Below are 21,324 nucleotides of genomic sequence, written 5' to 3' on the forward strand. Positions count from 1 at the left end.
GGTGTCTGTGCGGGCTAGCTAAATGTCCACTGGGTATAGGCTTGGCTCATCTGAAAACAAACAAACAACGGACAACCTTGGCTCTTGCACAGACCACGCTCTGCAATAAAGCCTATATTAAACGGGCACTACATCATTTCTCTTTCGTTACATCTCGCCTTTAACCGAGGTGTCAATCCTGACCTGTAAACACCTGTATCTAATGTCCGTCTAATGCAACGCAAACAAGCTGACCCAGGACAACAATCTGCTTATCTTTTGCAGTCTAAGCTGCCACAAATATGTGGTTTAAGTGCTACAGTTTATTTTTGTAGACACACTGTGCATTTGTACTTCAAAGAAAATCAGGAGAAAAATAACTTGTATACAATAAGACTAGTTAAGCTACTATGCAGAACCACAATCTGGGAATTTTTATTTATTCTATATTTACTTATTAATTGGCAAACCATCCAGTTTTCTAGATTCTTTGGCTTGTTTGTCTTTTTCTTATCTGAATTTCTTCGCTGTACACATACTGTGCATTTTGTTCATAATGTTTAAATATGACAAGCACAAAAAACACCTGCAGATCATTTGAAAGTTAATTATAGAATAGAAAACAACAAATTCTAACCACAGATGCTAAAAAAACTGCCCAAAATACTAATGAAATCAAACAGAAATCAATCTAGCAGCATTTAACCAATAACACTGAAACAGAGATACCCATTCGTTATAAGATAATTAATTATCCTAAGGAGAAAAAAATGCTTAAAAATAAACATTAATTATAAGGTTAGAAAAAGGAAACAAAAATTTCACAAAAAGGCACTATCTCTTTAAGTAATGTACAATATCACACAGACATTCCTATTCACTAGAGACAAGTGCCTCTCCTACAAGACAGATTACAGTGCAATCCATGCTAATGTGCACATGGGATGGACATCACAGGGAAAAAATTAATGTGGCCCCAATGTCCCAGAATACACAATGGTTGTGCTGGTAGCCGGCTGTTTCACTTACTGCTTTCATTGCCTCAGAATTGCATTTTAATAGGGTAGTTTTTATTCATTCAAAGCTATTAAGGAAAGTTTGCCTTCTCACTGGGGATCGTTGCCGGTGTGGTCCATGCCCAGCGACAGCCCGTGAGAGCAGCTACCAACAAAGGGAGCGTGCCCACAGTCACGGGGCCCACCAGAAAATCACTTCTGATTTCAGAATTTAGATATTTTAAAAAGCTAGACCAGCTAAACCAAAACCCCTTCATTCATCATATTTAGGACTTGCTGTTGTTGTTCCACTTTGGCGTTTTCTGGTTTTTTTTTGCCAAAGTTCAGTTAGCCACAATCCTGATAACAAAAGTAGCATATCTTTACGTAAGGTTATAAACACATATTGCATCAATAATGAGAATTTTATTCATCCTCCATTCATTACATACTCCCAGATTAATCTAAAGGTATCCCAGATTAATCTAAAGTAGTTCCATGTTATCTACCTTGTTCTACAGCCGGACAATTTCATGTTTCCACCCTGTACATTTATTGTGATAACTTGCATAGGATATTTCAGGATGGCTTAAAGTTTTTACATCATAGCATTGCTGTACCACCACTACTCTTGGTATTGCATTTATATAATTATGATATTATATTTTTATTATACATTTTTATGCATGCTTTAATTGGCACAGTTACAATTTCTCATCTATACCTTAAACAGCTCTAAAATAAAAAATGTCGAAAGATTCTAATTTGCTGACACAATGAATTGTTGCGATCAGCATAAACATCAGCACACAATACAAAATGTTACCTAAATCAGGAGAGTTACGAATACATTTTAGTCTGAGCAAAAAAAAACGCAAAAAATTATTCAGCTCTTTGAAAATTTCCAGTGGAAATTAGTGAGAAGAGAAGGCTGACTCCCAGATCAAAAGGCACTAATCATGCTGCACGGCGCCCCAGAAACCCACGTGTATAATATGATTTGCACACTAACGGCCTCAGCTATTAGCACTTGTTTTGAGCTTCCGACATTAATGGGGCGAGCTAATTTGGTGTTTTAAGTTGGAAAAAAATTCTCCGCTTAATGTATGTTGTAGGCCAAGCTAGTAATTAAAACAAATGGAGAGTTTTAAAACAGAGTTAGTACTGTTAAAAAAATTCTGAAAATTTTCTTATAATCTCCTATGGTAATTATATTCTGTGTGAACGTCAAGGTTTGTTTGCACTGGAATACTTTATTATATTTCTGTGGTGAGCAATTTATACCTGAATAGTTAATTCCATCATCTGTCATAAATCTGTTTGAAAACCTGATCCAGATTTTTACATCACACACAAATGATCAATAAAAAACAAACTTTAGGATTTAGGCTATTAGTAAGCACCAAAAATAAAATTATCTATTATACAGAAGGCATAATCCATAAACATATACCCAAAAAATGTCCATATGGAATAACACTAAAGTGATCAAATAGCTAACAAACAAAAATTACTCAGGGGACATAACTTTCATCATGAGGCCATCATTAACAGCTAGTTAATTTGGTTGGTTAAGGGGGGGGGGGGACATGCAGAGAGCAAATGAGAACTTTCATGTTATCAAGAAACATGGGTTTTTAAAGCAGTTATGTAATTCTTGCAGTATGCATTCATATGAAAAACAGCATATGATCAATTCAATTGTAGTTGCAATTGGAGTAATTGGAATTAAGGCTCAGCATAATGGAATGTTACCGTGTATGAAATTTAATTTCTACAAAGTTCCATTGTAATTGCCAGCTGCGCTCATAGAAATGGACAAACGATAAGAATAGACACTAGGGAGAGAATAGACAGATTTACGGGCAAAAGAAAACGTGGAGACTCCTCCCGTCAGCACCGAGGAAAGACTCACGCGTGGTCGATGATGCGCCCCCTCCACTCCCCTCGGCGGAGCTCCTCTCTGGCCTCCTCCAGGTCCGTGATGGAGGTCGCCACGCGCAGGGTGGGCTCCAGTGGCCGGTACCTCTGCTGCAGCACCGTGGCCGGATCACGGAAGGGTCCCTGGTGGACGCGGGATAAGGCTTCTGCGTTATGCCGTAAACCGTCCACTTCATTATTGATGAGGCCCCTGGTGCTCCAGGTGGTCAAAAGCTCTACAAACTCTGCTCGGATTTGAATTATTAATAAAACCCATTTCTCCTGATAAACTTTTACAAATGGCGGAATGGGATGATAACGCTGACTTGATGGATGGCCAGGGGCGTCTCACCTGTGAATCACGGCGAACATATATAAATTTACACGGGCAGCTGGGAGGCGGAGAGCAATTATTTATCTGCATTTGTCTGAAGAGAGAATCCCTTATCTTCTTATAATGCACCAAGAGCCCAATTTGCTTGAACCAAAAAGTCACTTTGAAATGAATAGCTGTGATGTCAAGATAGACAGGTGGCAGGTAAAAAAATCAATATTAACTTTATGAAGCTTGCATAACCATTTTATTAGTATTTTCTTAGTACTTCGTACTACGCTACAAACTTTGTGTACTTTACGGTACTATTTACTGAAATGAAATGAAATGGACAATCATAAAAATATAAACATGGCTTTCTAGAGCTGTAAAACTAACCAGCCATGATTCTTTCATGACATAACAAACAACTGCTCTCCTTCTAATTGCTAAATAGAACCATACTAACTCTAAACTAAAAATGGAATGATGAATATTGCAAAACAGCAAATAAACTTCTGCTGTAAAACCAGTCACAACTAAAGTCCATCCAGTCAAATATCTGCACAAGGCACTCTAAATGGTTAGTTTTTCTACTCTACCAGGTAGGTGAAAATAGAAAAATCTCGGTTATATCAATCGAAGTTCTCAGTGCAAGATGCAGGGAATGATGTTTGATGCATGATGATCGAAAGTTGAATTGATGTGGCTGTACTTCTTGGAACATTTAAGTCTTATTTATTTCTGTTTAAATCACATGTTTGTAAACTGCATTTGGTAAAAAATAATTCTGAAATCAAACTGATTTCTTAGCATCATGTTTTTATAACACTATTGAATCTGTACACACATGTATTTTACAAGCTCATTTCCTACTGTGGAAAATTATGTATACATTTATGCTAGTATAAACTTCTCTAATCACTAAAGTACATTTACCACCCTTGTCCTCATCCAGACTCATCAGCTGGTTTGTCCTTGAAATCTGGCAAATGCTGGATACCGTTCATTTTTAAAATTGCAAATCACAAAACGCATCACAAAAAAAGCAGGAATGAAGGGACGGGGCCTAAGGAAAGGTGGCTCCACCGCCACAAAGGTAAGGAAGGAAAAAGGTAAAAAAGAAAAAAAAACGAACTGATAGGTTCGCGAGGCTGAAATGTAAATAAATAATGCATCCCCTATCCACGGCTCGCTGTCTGCAAGGCCTCACTGCTTTAATGAATTCCTACTAACAAGGCACAGCTGGAGCCTGGCCGGCCCAGGGTGAAGACACTACCCCTAATAAAAAGAAATGATTCACGCCTCATTTCTGCTCACTTATGTTTTACATTAATAGAAACCAATAATAGGAACCAGTTACCATAAAAGTCATGGACCGTAAATAACACAAATGGCAAATACGTATCATCAAATACTTTTCGCAGCTGGACAAGATGACATGCTACTTTCGGCGGTGCTTAAGCGATTCTTTAAAAGCAATATGGTCCTCGCGCTGAGCTGCCTAATGACATATATTTAACTGAAGTTTATTAGCTGACAGACGTGCTTATAAGCACAGAAGTTAACTGGGCATCTAAATAATGTGAAAATATTAAACGGAACCTGGGGGCATTTTAATGATACTGCTTGCTTTAAAGGAGTTCAAATATCTTTAGCTATTATTTTTTTGTAAAATTTACTGTTAAATTTATCAGGAGCTAAAATGTATGTTAAAATGTAATAATTGAAAAATATTTAATAGGCATGCTATTTTACAAATATAATCTTTAATATATCTATTCATAAGCCTTCTCTATACAAAAAGATGCACTACCGGTCTATTTGTAATACCTAGTCAATTGTTTTGGGAATTAGTTCAGTCTTTGTATCTTGACCTTGAAAACACTGTAAGCCAATGATATTTCACACCTCCTACCTCAAAGTGGCAATACAGCCTCCATAAGTATTAGCCATTAATTAGTTTTCAATAATAATATATTGCACTTTCAAGTTGTTTTGTACTGTTGCGAGGCGATACGGAAAGAGTGAAAACGTACAAAACGTAGCCTAAACCTTGTCAACTGACGTTACATACTCATTGCTTAAAAGAAAGCCAAGGCAGAGCGAAGTTTAGCATATCCTACAGCTCATAGAACAAGGGCAATTAGGCAGTAAAGCAGTAAAACAGGAAGTCAAATAGAAAACCAATAGACCAATGTTGTGATGGACACTAATTATGTGCAGTAGGTACTAGTTTAAATGTAACCTACTTTTAAATTCAGAGCTTTATAAACTTTTTAAAGAATAGCTCCCCAGTTTTTGTTGTATATGTCTCTGAACTCACAGAAATGAAAACCTGGAATGATTCACACGTCTCTTGTCAGCTTCAACACTTCATACTGTTTTTATCCATCGGCATGTCGATGACCGACCTTTTATGTCCGCTGTAGCCTAATAGGTCACACCCATCTAGTGTTCTTCGCATCCCTATGATATTTCTTGACAATCTTAATCTTCGTAGATTAATCGGACATTTGTTCATGCTGGAGAACTGCATCCCCCACCATGTTTGCGTCCGTGGATGATCGCCACCAACTCACCGCAAAGTCTTCTGGCGAAGCCATGAAGCCCTTTCAGCGACTAAGGGCACCTGAAGGGCAAATCAGCCTCTGAAGCTCGGCGTGGGAGCCAGCGATAAGTTTGGTATATAACACAACATTTTCCTTTATTATCGGGCCTTTATCGAAAGAAACGAGGGACTTGCAGTTTTACCTACCGTTACGGAGAGAGTATGTAGTAAATAAATTTCTGCTTGGCCACCTTGTACGTGTGCACAAGGGTATAAGGACGAGGATACTGAGTCTCTCAGTTGAGGCAGTAAAGAGTTAGAAGAGGCTGTAGTATCTTTTGTACCCTTATATTATAGCATGAGGTTTGATACAGAAAATGGTATAGCAGAGGATTTGATATTGGACTGGGGCACAACCGAATAATTTCAGTACGGATGTCTATTCATTTGGGGGTTGGGTGAATGAATCCAAATAAAATATTGGGGGTGTCCACTGGAGTGGGACCCTCTGTGGTGCTGCAGAAGTTTCCCTCTCACCTGAGGCTTCTTGCTGGGTATCGGGGGCAGCGGCCGTGTTTTGAGGAATGTGTCTCCCGGGGCCGAGGGATCCATGGCCTGTCTCTTTTGCTGGATATCCTTGACGAGCAGGGGCTTGATGCTCTTCATTTGCAGCTCCATTTCATGAGGGAAATCTCTGTATGGGGAGTTGAACACGCCTGGGATCTGCGGGGGGTGGGGGGGCAGGGTAGTCAGAATCAGCGGAAACCAACACAGTAATCAATATGCAAACCTGGATTTAAAAAAAAAAACATATTGCAGAAACATCTAATGTTCTTTTGCTGTCTAAATTCTGCACAATATACGTGTGATATACAAAAGAGTAAATCACAGCTAAGATTCAAGTTTTATCTGCAGTTAAAAAAGGTCAATTTAAGTCTTAAAGTTTGAAAATAGTAACATGTAAATGTGCACAAAGAATGCTCTGTAATATATAAACAGATTAAATTTTAAATTCTGTACAAATATAAACTATATATGCACCTCTATATACCTGTACACTGTGCAGAATCATTAGACAAATACTATTCTTGGAGATAGAGAATGGCAACATTTACAGGCAGACTTATAACAGTGGATTCAGAAGCTTTCATTGGCCCCAAGTAGATTTATTTAGAGAGAAAATGTGACATTATTCTGTCACAAACAAAAGTAAAAGAAAAACGCTTGATTATCAGTGTTCACTGTTATTAGGTAATTAGAAACTAAGTGGATTTTTCTCTTTTCACCATCAACGGAAATAGTAATAAAAACCATTTTAGTTATTCAGTATATAAGGAATAACAAACTATCGACTGTTCTATACAGTCCACTTGCCCTGGATGGCAACCCTTCTTCCCAATGACCATCATGAGCCTGTAATCCATTGAACCAGCCAAGTTGTTGATTCGATCACATCCTACATTAGCTGAGGCAGCTAGGACCTCCTCCCAGACGCCGCTCTGAGCAGTGTACTGCAGGCCACCTTGGTAAATCTCACACTTTAAGTAAGGCCCAGGAGTTCTCAATAGGGGTTAAGTCAGGCGATGACGGGGGTCTGGTCATAATTCAATCAGCCTTCAAGCCTTTCTTGACCAAACTATGGAATGCTTTGATAAATGGGAAGGGACATTGTTGAATTTTTGAAAAGCTCCTGACTTCTTCTTGTACAAGTGTTTGAAGAAGGTATCTTCCTGAATTGGCAGTAGACCTTGGGGTTATTTTTTTCACCATCTGCAAGTCAGAAATATCCAACAAGGTCATCACTGATAACTGCAGCCCACACCATCACTCCTCCACCACCTTGTTGGTGCTTGAAGATGGTGTCCATTCAGGGGTCCATCCACCTGGTCCATCAAGAGTCATCTAATCTCCTCTGTCCAGAAAACCTTTGTAAAACAAGCCTTGAGACATTTTGTGCCCATTATTGACATTTTATCTTGCGTGCCTTATTGAGTGCAGGTCATGTTACAGCCTTTGTGACCTTAGCAATGTCATGCAGCACACTGCACACTGCACACTGCACACTGCACCTGGTACTACCGGAGATTCCATTCAGATTGCAGTTTCAAAAAATGGTGGCATTTGATGCTATTACAGTTTTCAAAAGTCTCCCCTTTAATGTGACACACAGCTCTGGGAGTCACTTTGTGTCGTCTTCTCTCTACATGTTTCTTCTATCTTCCTTGGCTGTTGGCCACAAAACACTCAGTTGTACGGAGATCATGTTTTAAAAGTTTGGCAATTTCGATGGTTTTGCATCCCTCTGACTCGCACTTTGCTATTGTGTTTTTTTTGTCTCTGTAAGGTGCTTTTTTGGCCCATTTTAATAGTAATATTAATTTGCTTAATAATTCCGCACAGGAAAGTATCTACAGTTTCCTGTTTTACTCCAAAGAGAAAGTACTCAGACCAAATACTGAGCATGTTCTATTTTTAAACAGTCTGTCCTTAACTGAAGATGTATCTGGGCTGAAACTTTTGATCGGAAGAAAAGATAAAAGCAAAATACACAATTGCCTAACATATATGCTCGCTGTGTACAAACATCCTTCAGATTTCGATTATGTCTCCAGCCTTTGAGCTGTAATACAACCATTCTCAAATTTATGTCCAATTCCATAATGTGTCATAATTTTCTCAATTGTCAACCTGAATTTCAGAATGTGACATCAACCGACTGCACTTTTTTAATAATTCCAAAATCGCATTTTCAACATTATGTATCTGTTTATTTTAAGCAACATCCAACCCCCACCGCCACGCACCCACATCTCACAAAATGGGAATCTGCAATTGCTGGGGAATTTATGTTCTAAATTGCAATTCTTTCAAACAACTCAAGGGCTTGTGGGAAATATGCGGCCGCTGTAAAAAGCCAGTCCGTCACAGTAAATGTCATGCTAACAGCACAGCTGGCAGAGAAAGAGGAACCTCTGGAGATCCTGCCGTTAATAGCTTCCCCATAACCTTCTTTTTTTCTGAGCCTCCGACGGTCCACGCCATGGCAGACATACAGGGTAGACGTCTGGTCCTTTCTCTCCGTTCTCCGAGTCTTTCAAGGCCGACGGCTTCACTTCTCCGCTGTTACAAATTGCAGGCCGGTCGCATTGTATTCTCTCACATATGTTATTTGACCGTGAGCACTGTCTCCCCCCCCCCCCCCCCCCCCACGCAGAGCCCGGAATATTAATTCAGTGAAGGAGAGCTCACGGGAGAATGCACCAGTTGTTCACCAGTCATCCTTAGCATAACATTTATATTTTCAGCTGTCCTGCGTAGACACCGATCCATCATTCAACCCCACCCCCCCCACTTCGACCCTCCTATTTTCTTCTTCTGGATACATAAAATCATAACCTCTTTCATAATTAAATCCACTAAGCAGAACATTAAAATTAACAGCCATCGTGAAAAAAAAGAAGTGAAATGATAAAGTTATTTTCAAAGACTTTAGTTATGTTATACTGTGCAAAACTATTCATGAAAAAAGATATTCTACATATTTGAATACTTCGCTCCTTGTCATCTATGTGGACATTTTCGACAAAGAATTACAGTTAAAATCTTAGTTTGCCAGTCAGATGTTCGACTGTAGTAAATCAGCCAACGGCTCGATAGAAGTCATATTCCAGAAATGAAATGATTTGTTGCAGACAGCTGGATATAATGATTATTCAAATCTGAATGGCCCTTTCAGAAGTTTAATTAGGAGCAAGAGGCTTTTTCAATGCCTCAGTACTTTGTATGGAGATCTAGTGCGTTACACTTCCAGCTGCATTTGTGTCCTGGCAAAAAAATGGCACAGAATACAGCGCAGTGGGGGGTGGGCTATAATTCCAAAACTTGCTGTTGATAAAAAAAAGAGCAATGACGTTGACCCCTGAACAAAAAGAGCTAAATCTATGTCAGCTCAGCCACTTTTGTCCGGCAGAATTTCTCCTGTTAACGATGAACTGTGAGAGACCCATTCATTTCCTGGTGACAAGGTCAGACTGTGGAATAGAGAAGCTTCCCTCCACCCCGTCTCCACACAGCGGAGCCGTGAAAGAGTGAAGTTGGAAGAGGACACAGTTCCTCTCACCGTTAGGGCACCACATGTGTTTAACATACGGTACATGGCTCAGAGTATAATGTTATGTTCAGGTCGGTGTGTGTGCAAGTTTGTGAGTGAAAAGATAACCGTAAGTGTCAGAACTAAACAGCAAATGTTCAAGACTCTTATCCTCCACAGATTATGGTCAAATGGCATGCTGTCTCCTCCCCATAGGGCGGAGTAACAAGTCACCAATGATTTTTCAATTCAAATTTGAGGCTAGCTTAAGGCTGAACGCCCATAATTAGTGCAGTGAATTATAAAGCGCTTACCTACAGAAACTACAAGTCGCTACATTCAGCAGGTAAAGACACACACATACATATCTCTTACATACAGATTTACACAGGGTGACCATTAAAAAATGAGGTCCATTACTTTCTGATTGCTACAGTCAAACTCCATGTGGCTGGGCCATGATGAGCTCCAGGCCCAGCCAGTCACGCTCTTCTGGTACGCACGGGTCCACGGCTGACAGGAGAACAGAAACAGGCGAGCAGAAAGGACATGGGTAATGCCATCGTCGGGCGAGAAATGCGTAATGACTGTAAAGGCATGAAGGAGACCTGGCGAGTGAAATATCTGCCGGAGACGAGAGCTTGCTGAATCAACACTGACCAGTGCACTTCATCATAATTATCAGGACACGCTACCGCCGGGGGATTTATAAAAATCCCACTCAGCAAATCATTGCTGCTGTTAGGAGATACGCAGTGTTAACATGCTGTCACAGTCTGGCGTTTAGTAAGATATTCCACATTCAATTACTCCTAGCCGGGAACTAAAGGGAAAACGTGATCATTTGTCAGTGGTCGCAGTTCCACTTTCTGAATGGACTTTCGGCGGCCTTGTGATCCCACCCGCAGTCAGACCGCACTTCTGGCCCCCGACTCTCACTGTCAGTCTCTCCTCCTGCTTAACCGCTTCAGACGGCCTTTAAGAGACCCTCAAAACCTACCCCCTTTTAACTATATTTTTATCACGGGTTTCCATTTTCTGCTCTTAACACGGCAGGTCTTTAGATCGTCTTTGGTGGCTCGTGCCTTGGTTTACAAGGCCCCTGGTTTTTACCATATCACTTTACGGTTTAAATTTACAGAGCAACAAGTTTATACTCCAGATTTTGAATCTGTTACTTTCAAAAATTCTGGCAACTAACTGAGTGGGAATGAAAAAACTGTCCCAGCTGCTTTAGCACTTAGGCTACTGGAACTTTTGGTACTGGTACTTGCCTGGAAGTGAATGCAAAAGGAAAAGTACCAAAAGTACAGTAAATGTTGCAGTGGAAAAGCGCCCAAATTTAAAAACAATGCTTCTTTTTTTAAAAAAAAAAAACCTGTATACATGAATACAAGCACATAATCCTTTGCTAAATGTTTCCCAAACCTGTGAAAATACAACTGATAAAGAGTAAACATTAATGAATACACTGTATCTCCAACTATATGTGACCTGAAAAAAAGAAAGTACACAATAATTCAAAACAGTAATGCAGTTCACTATAAACGGATCAATTTTCCAAATCACGTTTACGTTCAACCTGACCTTAAGTAAGTTCAGACTTAAGTTCAATCAAAATAGAAGAGATGATGAATGAGAGGCAGGAAAAATAATAAGTTGCATGTTTCTAGTGCCAATCTGAACAGCCACGTTAGTGGGACAGTGGAAGCTAACAAACGAATGAGAACAATGGCGGAGCCCCGCCGATTCCAAAGAGAGGCACTTAGTGAGCGAACTGGCCTCCCCTACTGGAGGCAGGACGCCGCCGCACGTACCTGATGGGTGCTGAGCAGGAAGTGCATCCTCTGGGCCTGCAGACACGTCTTCTGCTCCTCACACTCCACCTGATGATGCTCCCTCTCGTTTCGCTGCATCTCAGCAAACTCCTCCATGGTCCTCCTGGAGAAGGAAGCTACTGTGGTCACTTACTCCCAGTTTTATCAATATAAAACATAACATTTAGCTACACAAGCCTTATCTCCAGCACACTCATACAGAGGTATATAACTTAGAAGCATGCATAATTTTTATGACTAGATTTTAGCTTTAATTCCCTCACAAATAATATATATAGCACTATATATAATTTCATATTAAAATTATAATGTATTTTTCATAACTGAATATAAAAATAAAAAATGGCAAAGGCCATTCTAATGCCCAAGAGAAAAAGAGTAAAGAAATGCAGCTAATGCTCATTAGCTACATTCACAGGCTGTTTTCAATTGCTGCTTTGCTAAAGAGAGTATTAATTTTGCCCGTTAGATAGCATTATGAAACATGATGTTGACATAAAAAAATCACCACCCCTTGCTCCTACAATAGTATGTTTTTTTTCTTCAATTCACACTGGATTAAATAAAAAAGATGAATTTTGCAGAGCAGTACATCCTCTGTTTTGCTTATTAATCTGGAATATAAAGTTGGAAAAAGGTTCGCTTTTGGTTATTTCTGGTGTGTTGATGGCCAGCACCCTTGAGCTGGTGCAGTGTTCTACACGACAAACAAGCTACTTTTCTTAATCGGTTTTATTAATTGGGTTGCAATGTAGAGGAAAGCCAAACATTTCCTTCCTACACATCTTCCCTCCTCCATGTATGCCCGTGCCTTCGTACTTTAACACAAACATCATTAGCTCCGATCAGCCTGGGCAGAGCTTGGGCTCTGGTAATGCACGTGACCTTTCTGCGTCCTCAAACAGCATATTTAGCTTTCATGTCTTCACTTTAATATTATATAAGTGTACGATGACAAACGATTGTTATAAGGGCAAATGTTTACTTCTGTAAAACATTAAAAGAGCAATAAAAATTACTGTAGAATTTTACATTACTAAACCATGCAGCTGTCCTTCAGATGTGAACACGCGCATCCCAGGTGAAATACATATTTGTTTGTTTTTTTTCCTTATAGCTGCGTGTGTGTGTGTGTGTTTAGTATAAAACTGCTAAGGAATTACAACCTCTATACTCTATAGGTTTGTAGTTAAATCACAGCAATTTAACTTTATATATATATATGGTCGTGTTTATATATATATATAAAATGTGTGTATTTGGAGATCACATGCTTTACCCTTTTACATAACAATATACAATAATTGTACTCCAATTTCATTTTGAATATTGAGTATATTACAAAAACTAAATAAATGTCTGGCAATTTTCAAGCACAGAATTAGAAGAGAAAACAGACTTCACATATTACTATATTCTCTAAAAACTGTCTTGGGAACAGACACCTCAACAAAAAATCATGTCATTAAGACACATTCCTTAACCAACGGAAGGTTCTGCTTATGGAATCCCTTTTACTGGCGTCCTTGAAAAGTAAGTAAAGTAGCCTAACCACTTGGAGTCCATAAATTTTCCGCATATTCCGATGAGTTAAAAGATTTGCCATGTTAGAGCGTTACAGAGAGAATTTATCTGATTAGGGTAGTAATAATTACCCAGCTGTTTATTGCAGATAGAGAAATAATTCATGCAGGCAACAGGCCATGGTGGTGGGGCTCTGCATTTAGTAAATATGCAAACCGCTCACTTCTAATTACTCAACCCAGAGGATGCCCTTATTAAGTAAAGGAACTTAAAGTGTCCTCTTGACAAGTGATAAATCGTTACTCTGCGTAAACTCCCGACGTGGAATTACTGTGTGGATCTCGGGTCCTGACTTCATTAAGATATGCAGAGCGGGAGCGCCGAATGAAGATGGACACCCGTAGTGCGTTCGGGGCCCGCCGACATGAAGCGTGCGGGGCGTCCGGCTAATGAAACCACACGGACCACTTTGTGAGGTGAGGAGATCCATCGCCGCCGGGAAGACGGAGGCGCTCCGATATCACATGACATGCCACTGGAAAATGGTACTGCTCCAGTGACCCTAAATGGGAGCCGTTAGTAAAAACTTTAACAATTTCTACTTGGAGTATGCATATGAAAACGTGGGCATAGAATCCGATAACAAGATCTCATCCTAAATGTGAAGAAATAGTGCTCATGTGACCACAGAGACCTGCAACTTAACAGGATGTTGCATGTTCAGATGATCACAAGGTTACTGGATCTCTGTCAAAGGCTACATTTATTGCACGTATTGTTATTTGTCTGCAAATAATAATGTCTGGCCTTCAGAGGGGACAGGACTCTGAATATATTATTTATATTTTTATATATTAAATTAATGGTTGTGTCTGTATTTAAGTTTGAAGAATTTCATTTTGATAATTCATTCATTTTTCTGAAACTGGTAGAGATCTTTGTTTATATATTGATTCTGGGCAAAACAGCCATAGCCGTCTTTAAACCACTGGCTTTCAGAATCCAGCACTGTTTGTCCACTCAGGGTAACTGTAAACCATACCTGGGGAAACGCAAAGTGAGGACATCACATGGCTCCTAAGTACATGTGCACTTACACTGAGGGTAACTTAAAGTTACCACTTCACTGGAAGCACATGTGTGTGGCCTAGGGGTGGCAGTCAACGTCCTCGTAGGAAACCAAAGCCATCATGCAGACTCTGCACACGCAGATCCAGGTTTGAACCAAAAACCTTGGAGGTATGATGCAACCATACTGCCCACTGAGCCATTATAGCAGAAGAAAATAACTTACATGTGACAAAACTCAATTAAGCAAGTCTCTCCTGCCTCCCGTGTGTGGGTGCACATGCCGGGCGGGTGTTGGGGGACAATGAGGAAGTCACCGGTCCAAAGACCACTTAACAAATTTACACTTAATTTTAGCCAAAGCCCTAAGATATTTTCCAGCAAAATATATTAGTGACATTAAAAATGTGACTGCGGTTGAAGTTCTTTTTTTGTCAAAAATAAAAGATGGCATCTCATTCTGCCCTCAAAGCATGGCGCAGTTTATTAATGCAAGAGCCAGCTAAAATCCACGGCAAATTTTCTAATTTCATAACATCATTCACTTGCCTGTAACCTGGGGCAGTTTTTACATTGCAGGCGAGAGGTTACCTGTGTACATGTCTACCAATTGCACACTCAGCCCTTAAATTAATCAATTCAATTTATCTTTGTAAAAGCTCGTGCAATATTCCTTGCTTGCATTTACGCTATGTTCCGCGAGCAACCTCTGATTTACAGGAGTTGTTGAAAATACCTTTTATACCTTATTTATTCATTCAAGGATTCAAATCAAGCTGACAAGTAATGTATAGGCAAAAATATTTTTGCTAATAAAATGTATTATATTTTCTTAAGGCTTTGATCATTCTTTTATTTATTTGTCACCTCACTTTTGTTCTAAATAGTCTACTATTCTACTGTTTAACAGTGCTTCATTTTTCTGAAATGGTCTATTATTATGGGCCATCATAATTATAACTTACCTGACTGGCATATTCAAAAGAGAATCACACTAAAGTGTTTTGCTGAACTTATTGTTGAAACTTGGCATTTCAATCCAACTTCAGCTACATATGTGTTAATTCTTTGGTTTCTTCATTGTGCACTTTCATTTCCCTCCCACAATCCGAAAAGACGCCATCTAGGTGATTTCATGACTATTAATTAACTCACTTAATCTTTGCACTTGTTCCATCTCATTATGCCTCATCCATTGAAAAATTACCTACAGTTACAGTTTGCATTTTTTTGTAGGTGTCTCCATAGAAACCACTGACTGGCAGGCACCTTACCTGACTTGTTCATTCTTTTTTGTTAATCCTTCCAGATATCTTTTTCTGGCATAATAATTATGTACATACTTTCGTACATAATAGCCCTTCCAACGTTTTTGTATCTGGATGAGATTTACAAAGAAAACAAAATGAAAAGGGTATTTCAATTCAATATATGTAAACAAACAAACAAACAACAACAATATCAATAATCATAATAATAATTATCATTATTATTATATATAGGGGACATACTATTAAAAATCTATATGGAACTATATTATAAAGCAAAATAAGGGTGTTGTTGGAAAGACGGACATTATATATTGACTGAAAATTAAACTCAACAAGTCAATTCATATTGAGTGATCTCTGGAGATTCCAACCAAAGACACGCATGGTAGCTGTAGGACTGTGGAATTGGCATAGAAACACTTAGGCCTAATTGACTGGTGTCAGGCCCAGATACGTGGAACATGTGTCCTTCAGACTAAGTAGGGGAATGAAGAAATCGCTGGTACAAAAAGAAAAGTATTGCCATTGATCAGCGCTCAATAGATAATTCTAAATTAAGTAATTGCTGGCTCAGAAGCCAAGTTCTTTGTGACCTTTTAGACTATTGAAATCAATGATGCATATTCTTAAATTTTGCAGCATAAAATCCAGGGACATTCGTTGACACTGTTTTCTGTCGGCTCATTTATGCCACAGCCTTTGGTAAACAGTCCTTTTACGATCTTGCCGAAAGAAAATTCATGTCTATTTGATGTAGATCATCAACAAACAACAAAAATCTATTGTATGCAGTTATCTGCAGATTTGCTGTCTGTAAAAAAGTTTGTTTTGTGTTAGTATGATTTATCATATCAAATCCAAATATTTCATGCTGCTTCAATCAAAAACTTAAAGAGCATGCAGTTAGGAAAATAAAACCTAACAATACACAATAAACATGCATTCTTTTAATCAAAAAAGTTAAAAGAATGCCCTCTGACATCAATTATGTGAGACAATTTCCTTTTTGTTGCATGAAACTGGGGTATTTGGTAAGATAATTTTTAAAACGTTTCAACATCATTTATGTTTTCCAGCGTGTCCATCATAATCAGCTTATTGTATTATTGTATGCGTCCTCAATAAATGCGAGAATTCAGCTAGGCTTGTAAAACGTGATATCAGTTTTAACATTTTTATTTGACTAGGTAAAAAAAGTAAGGAAATGTAAAAACTTGTTTTAATGGAAGCTTCCCCTCATAAATGTGCCAAAAAGGGTCGATTTATTATCTTGGAAAATTGGTAGACTGTTAACCAAGCCAAGAAGACAGACTTCCCAAATGAAAGCGTGCAGATCAGTTATGATCATGGAGTTTATTTGGGTTTAAGTACTTAAACATACTGGCGACAAAAGTTTGTGCACAAGTAAGGTAATATTTACCCTGACAGCCATCTCATTGTAGAAATTCATCTTCATGACGAAACACTGTACCTGAGAATATAGAGAAAGATGGTGTTGAGGTACGCTGGTCTATATTCCAGTTTTCTGATCTGTTATGTCCGTGAGAAAAGAGAAAGCGTCTTTATACATAATACATAACAGTCACACAAGTACAGGGAAACAGGGTAACAGGGGAAGTCAGACTTTGTATTGAAGGGGCAGGCTCCTTCTTAATACATAATGTAGACAACTCCAGAAAAAAATCTATGGTAGTCAAGCTGTAAACTAATGGAGATATATGATCGTAAAATGCTCTCCGCTGAGTCTGATAATCAATGGGGCCCCAGTGTGGATAGACTAACAAAGGCAAGAATATTCACGCCGGCTGATGACACCCACTATTGTATGATTTATTCACTGCAGCACGTTTCAGGAGAAACTTCTGCGCAGTATAAAAGGAATTCATATTTCAACATGTCTGCTTTAATAATAACAAAATAGAGGACTAGGAGGGAAAAATGTCAAACAGACCGTGCATTCAGCCCAAATCAAACACGAGGTCGGAAGTTCGAAAGAGATTAGAAAGAGAGTCTTGTCTCCAGCCCAGCAATGGAATACATGCATCCAGATTCCCCCGTGTGCCGTTCACTTTTGTTTTATTTAATATTCATTTCAAGATTATGAGAGATGTTAGGAGTCATTTTACTTGCAAAGATCCATGTAAAGCCAGCTGCTTGTAGGAGCAGGAATGCTGAGATATTTACTTTAGATATGTTCATGTTAAACATTTGTATGTCTTTAATTCAACAAAGAGCCGTTAAATATGCTTTGCCAAGTTGCTTTGCTATGATAGTATCAGATTTATAAGCAGAAATGTGCCTTGCACAGACATATGCTAAATACATTTGTGTGCATATTTCTTATTAAATTAAAAGTCACGGTAAAGCACTTATTCATAGTAATATGATTATAATAAAAAATTCATTTACCAGAGTAATTAGATCTTATATTTTATTACAGGCAATTTTTTTAACCTACAAAATTAACAAAAACTCTTAATTTAACAGAAACTATTATTCTGTTTGCAATACAAAAAGACTGGATTTAAACTTAGTTGTCTAATATGACTGAATATATTTAATAATAAGCAACATATTTATTTTTACAATATTATAACAAAATGCCAAAAAAATTTAACTATGAAATGCAGAATATCTTTAAAATACTTCATAAAGTAAACGCTCGACATGTCGGAAGGTTTTTTGTTTAGGGCTCCTGTGTTTATCTCTTTATTAAAGGTTGTCCTGCATACTTACTTTTGATGATTACAACAGACAGATGTATCCTTAGGTGACAACCTACCTTCACCTTTTTTCTGAAATACGCCCTTGCAATGTAGCCTCTCCATATCTTCTGTATAATGGTCGCCTTTCTCTGCAGATGTCTGAAGGAGTAACACAATAAGACTGTTTTATTTTACGTAATGCAGTGTCCAGTCAGGTTTCATCTGTCCTTAGTTTTACAGCCTGTATCAGGTCTAAAAATGTTACGATGCTACATCACAGAAAAGTTAATTACTGTGTTAATCATCTGACTATAGAGTTATATTCAGACAAAGCACAGTTTTAATGCTACCCTGTTATATATTGTTTTATTCATATCAATGAATTCTTGTTTTAATTCTCGTCAGAAAAATGGAATCCAACCAGTGCGAGCAAACTTTTTGTGGGTTGAACGCTAGTCATACATCACTGTTCTACCATGGCCCTCCAATATTACCCTTACCCCCCCCCCAAAAAAAAATGAATAAATGATACTCCGTGACTACAGCTGCACTAGCATAACTTTCTGAGTTCATCAATATCACTTTCAGTCCAAAGTCTGCCTCACAATCTGACACTAATGTTCTGGATTGTGGCGCTTCATTTAATCCTTGCAGCAGAAATACTGAATATTTGACTTAAACTACTTACAACGGAAACGTTGTAACACAAATAACATGGACTGGAACTGTTTTAACCGGTGGTTTGTTTGTTTCTCTGTCGGGTTTCATACTGCACAAATATAAGCAGAAGCCATATTACAGCCATATTACGAATGCCCCGTGTACATGATACAGAAGTTTCATCTAAGTTGCATGTTATCACCTACTTTCAACTTTCGACTAGAAAAGTCGCTAAATGTCGCTAGATGATGCCATTTGCTAATTATCGTATTGATTACGTCATCACGTAGTATTTGCATTTCGCCTGGTGTCAGATGGCGAGTCCTTTCCATGTTTGCTTCTCTCCTACTCACTGTACTCATGTATACCATATGTGAGTACAGTGAGTACATTACCAGTAAAGCTGTTCTCATTTGCATTTTGTTCTGTTGCTGTTGTCAGCTAAAGTTTGTCCAAAAAGTTGCTAGTTGCCAATTTTTATATATAAAAAAACAAACTGGCGACACTGGCTGGACCTTACACATAGCGTACCTGAGATATGATCGCAGCCGGGTTCCGCGGAACCAGCTCTGTATTCGCAGCGCGGCTCTGTCCTCTTTAACTCTACGCTCCTCATCAGCCCTGGAATGTGGCCACATGTAACATTACATAAATCAGCATAAAAGAACAGTTCAGCTATTTTTTGATAAAATCAACTTCGTGTATTCGAAAATGCTGGTGAGAAATATTAAATTACAAAAAAACTTAATCGGTTAAAAACATAAATTATTAGCATAAAATCTGCCAGCTGACAATGTTACCCTGTTTATAAACGTTTATTGAGTTAATCATGTCCGCATTCAAATACAGGTAGTTTTAACTTAACTCCGGGTGCGTTACGGAAGCTGTGGATCTAAACAAATTTGTTCACAAGACATACTTCGCGAGCATCTAACCGTGATACTTAAAATAAATAAAACATGTTCAGTGCCGTATTGCGTTTTTTATCTTTTAAGAAAGCGATCGGTGACCTGTCCGTGGTGATAAATTCTTCTTTTATCAGTTCGATCTGCAGGAGCAGCAGCTCCAGATCGGCCATGGTTGCGCGAGTGCCCACGTTACCATGACTACAAGAGACGCTAAAAAGTAGTTTACTAAACAGAAAAGGGCAACACATCCGCTAGGGACAGAATTTAATTAAAATAATATATAACTTAAATAGCGACTAAAGTAATGCAACGAGGAGGAATTCGAGCAACTTTATTTGATATAATTTGTCTCGTGTTGTGGTGACCGGACGTTAGCACGTGGTCTCATGACAAAGAATAGGCCTACCTATAAATATATATCTATTTTTCTTAACGTATTTACTGTACAGCACTTTGGTCCTGCGCTGGTTGTTTAAAGTGCTTTATAAATAAATTTGGATTGGATTGGATTTATCGCAGGAATGTGTCGCTGAATTTCTAATCGTAGCAGTCCGTTTGTTCGCTGATCGAAAGATCCTTAAATATAACCGTTAGATTCCAGAAAAAGCCACGAATGAGTTTGTGGTTTGCTAGTTAGGGGAATTTGATAGCTAATATGCACATATCCATCCATCCATCCATCCAATTTCTGTACCCGATCGTGTGCATGTATTATTATTATTATTACTATGAATAATAATTATAATAATAATAATAATAATAACAACAACAACAATAATAATACAATTTAAATTTGATAATCATTTTATTTTTTCAGGCTTTTCGTGAATCCGCAGAACTGTATTGTGAAAGTTGTTAAAGTTCAGATAACAACAGATGACAAGAAATTGTCGTACTTTTCAGACTTTTCTACACTCTTTACAAACTTCTCTTAATGAGTCAATGTAGCCCCAGCAACTTTGTATTGCAGAAATCCATTGGTCACGTTTGGCAATTCCAAAGGCTGTCAGATTGCAGGATGCAGATTGTCCGCCAGACGATTGATTTGTCACCACATGTCACTTCTGAGTTGACAACACTGTGGACATTATCATCCCTCATCAGAAAGTTATCAGTTAATTTTTATTTCCTTTTCTCCCCCTTTTGCCCATCAAATATTCCGCCTGAGCATGTGAACTGGCCACAGGGTGCCTGCAGCACTGATAACCGCTGACAGGTCGGCGCCAATTTGCTCCCCTGCAGCTACTGCGTTAGCCAGCAAAAATATGGACGAAAGGGTGACCCCTTGGTTGCAGACTCCATCCATCCGGCCCAGGTAGCGGGCCGGCGGCCATGGTAATTGCCTGGGAAGTAGTGTTTTGACAAGGCGGATGGGTGTAAGTCATCATTCCCGCAGCACGGCGGAGGGGCTGTGGTGAGGAAGCCAGCAGGTGACCCACTTCTGCCCTGATTTAGGGCCTGCTGGGCTGCATGGGTTTGGTCGCTTATAATAAACAAATATT

The 21,324-nt window shown here is 38.7% G+C and overlaps 1 protein-coding gene across 3 annotated transcripts in view; it reads right to left on the bottom strand.

Moving 5' to 3' along the window:
- Nucleotides 1-20,015, bottom strand: part of spata17 (spermatogenesis associated 17) — a 34,259-nt gene extending 14,244 nt beyond the window's left edge. Inside the window, exons 1-9 of one of the 3 annotated variants that reach the window (XM_023834307.2) lie at nt 19,925-20,015; nt 19,446-19,535; nt 18,943-19,023; nt 18,332-18,413; nt 16,970-17,020; nt 15,553-15,656; nt 11,666-11,789; nt 6,296-6,481; nt 2,890-3,038 (exon numbers count right to left, since the gene is read on the bottom strand). In XM_023834307.2, the coding sequence (XP_023690075.2) occupies nt 2,890-3,038; nt 6,296-6,481; nt 11,666-11,789; nt 15,553-15,656; nt 16,970-17,020; nt 18,332-18,413; nt 18,943-19,023; nt 19,446-19,535; nt 19,925-19,992 (935 nt within the window). In that variant the 5' untranslated portion in view covers nt 19,993-20,015. Of the gene's footprint in view, nt 1-2,889; nt 3,039-6,295; nt 6,482-11,665; nt 11,790-15,552; nt 15,657-16,969; nt 17,021-18,331; nt 18,414-18,942; nt 19,024-19,120; nt 19,166-19,445; nt 19,536-19,924 lie in introns of those variants that run through there. The other 2 variants (XM_023834308.2, XM_023834309.2) reach the window with 2 other exon arrangements.
- Between the last annotated feature and the right edge of the window lie 1,309 nt (nt 20,016-21,324).

The sequence above is a fragment of the Paramormyrops kingsleyae genome, chromosome 14 (assembly GCF_048594095.1).
Source record: "Paramormyrops kingsleyae isolate MSU_618 chromosome 14, PKINGS_0.4, whole genome shotgun sequence".
NCBI lineage: Eukaryota > Metazoa > Chordata > Actinopteri > Osteoglossiformes > Mormyridae > Paramormyrops > Paramormyrops kingsleyae.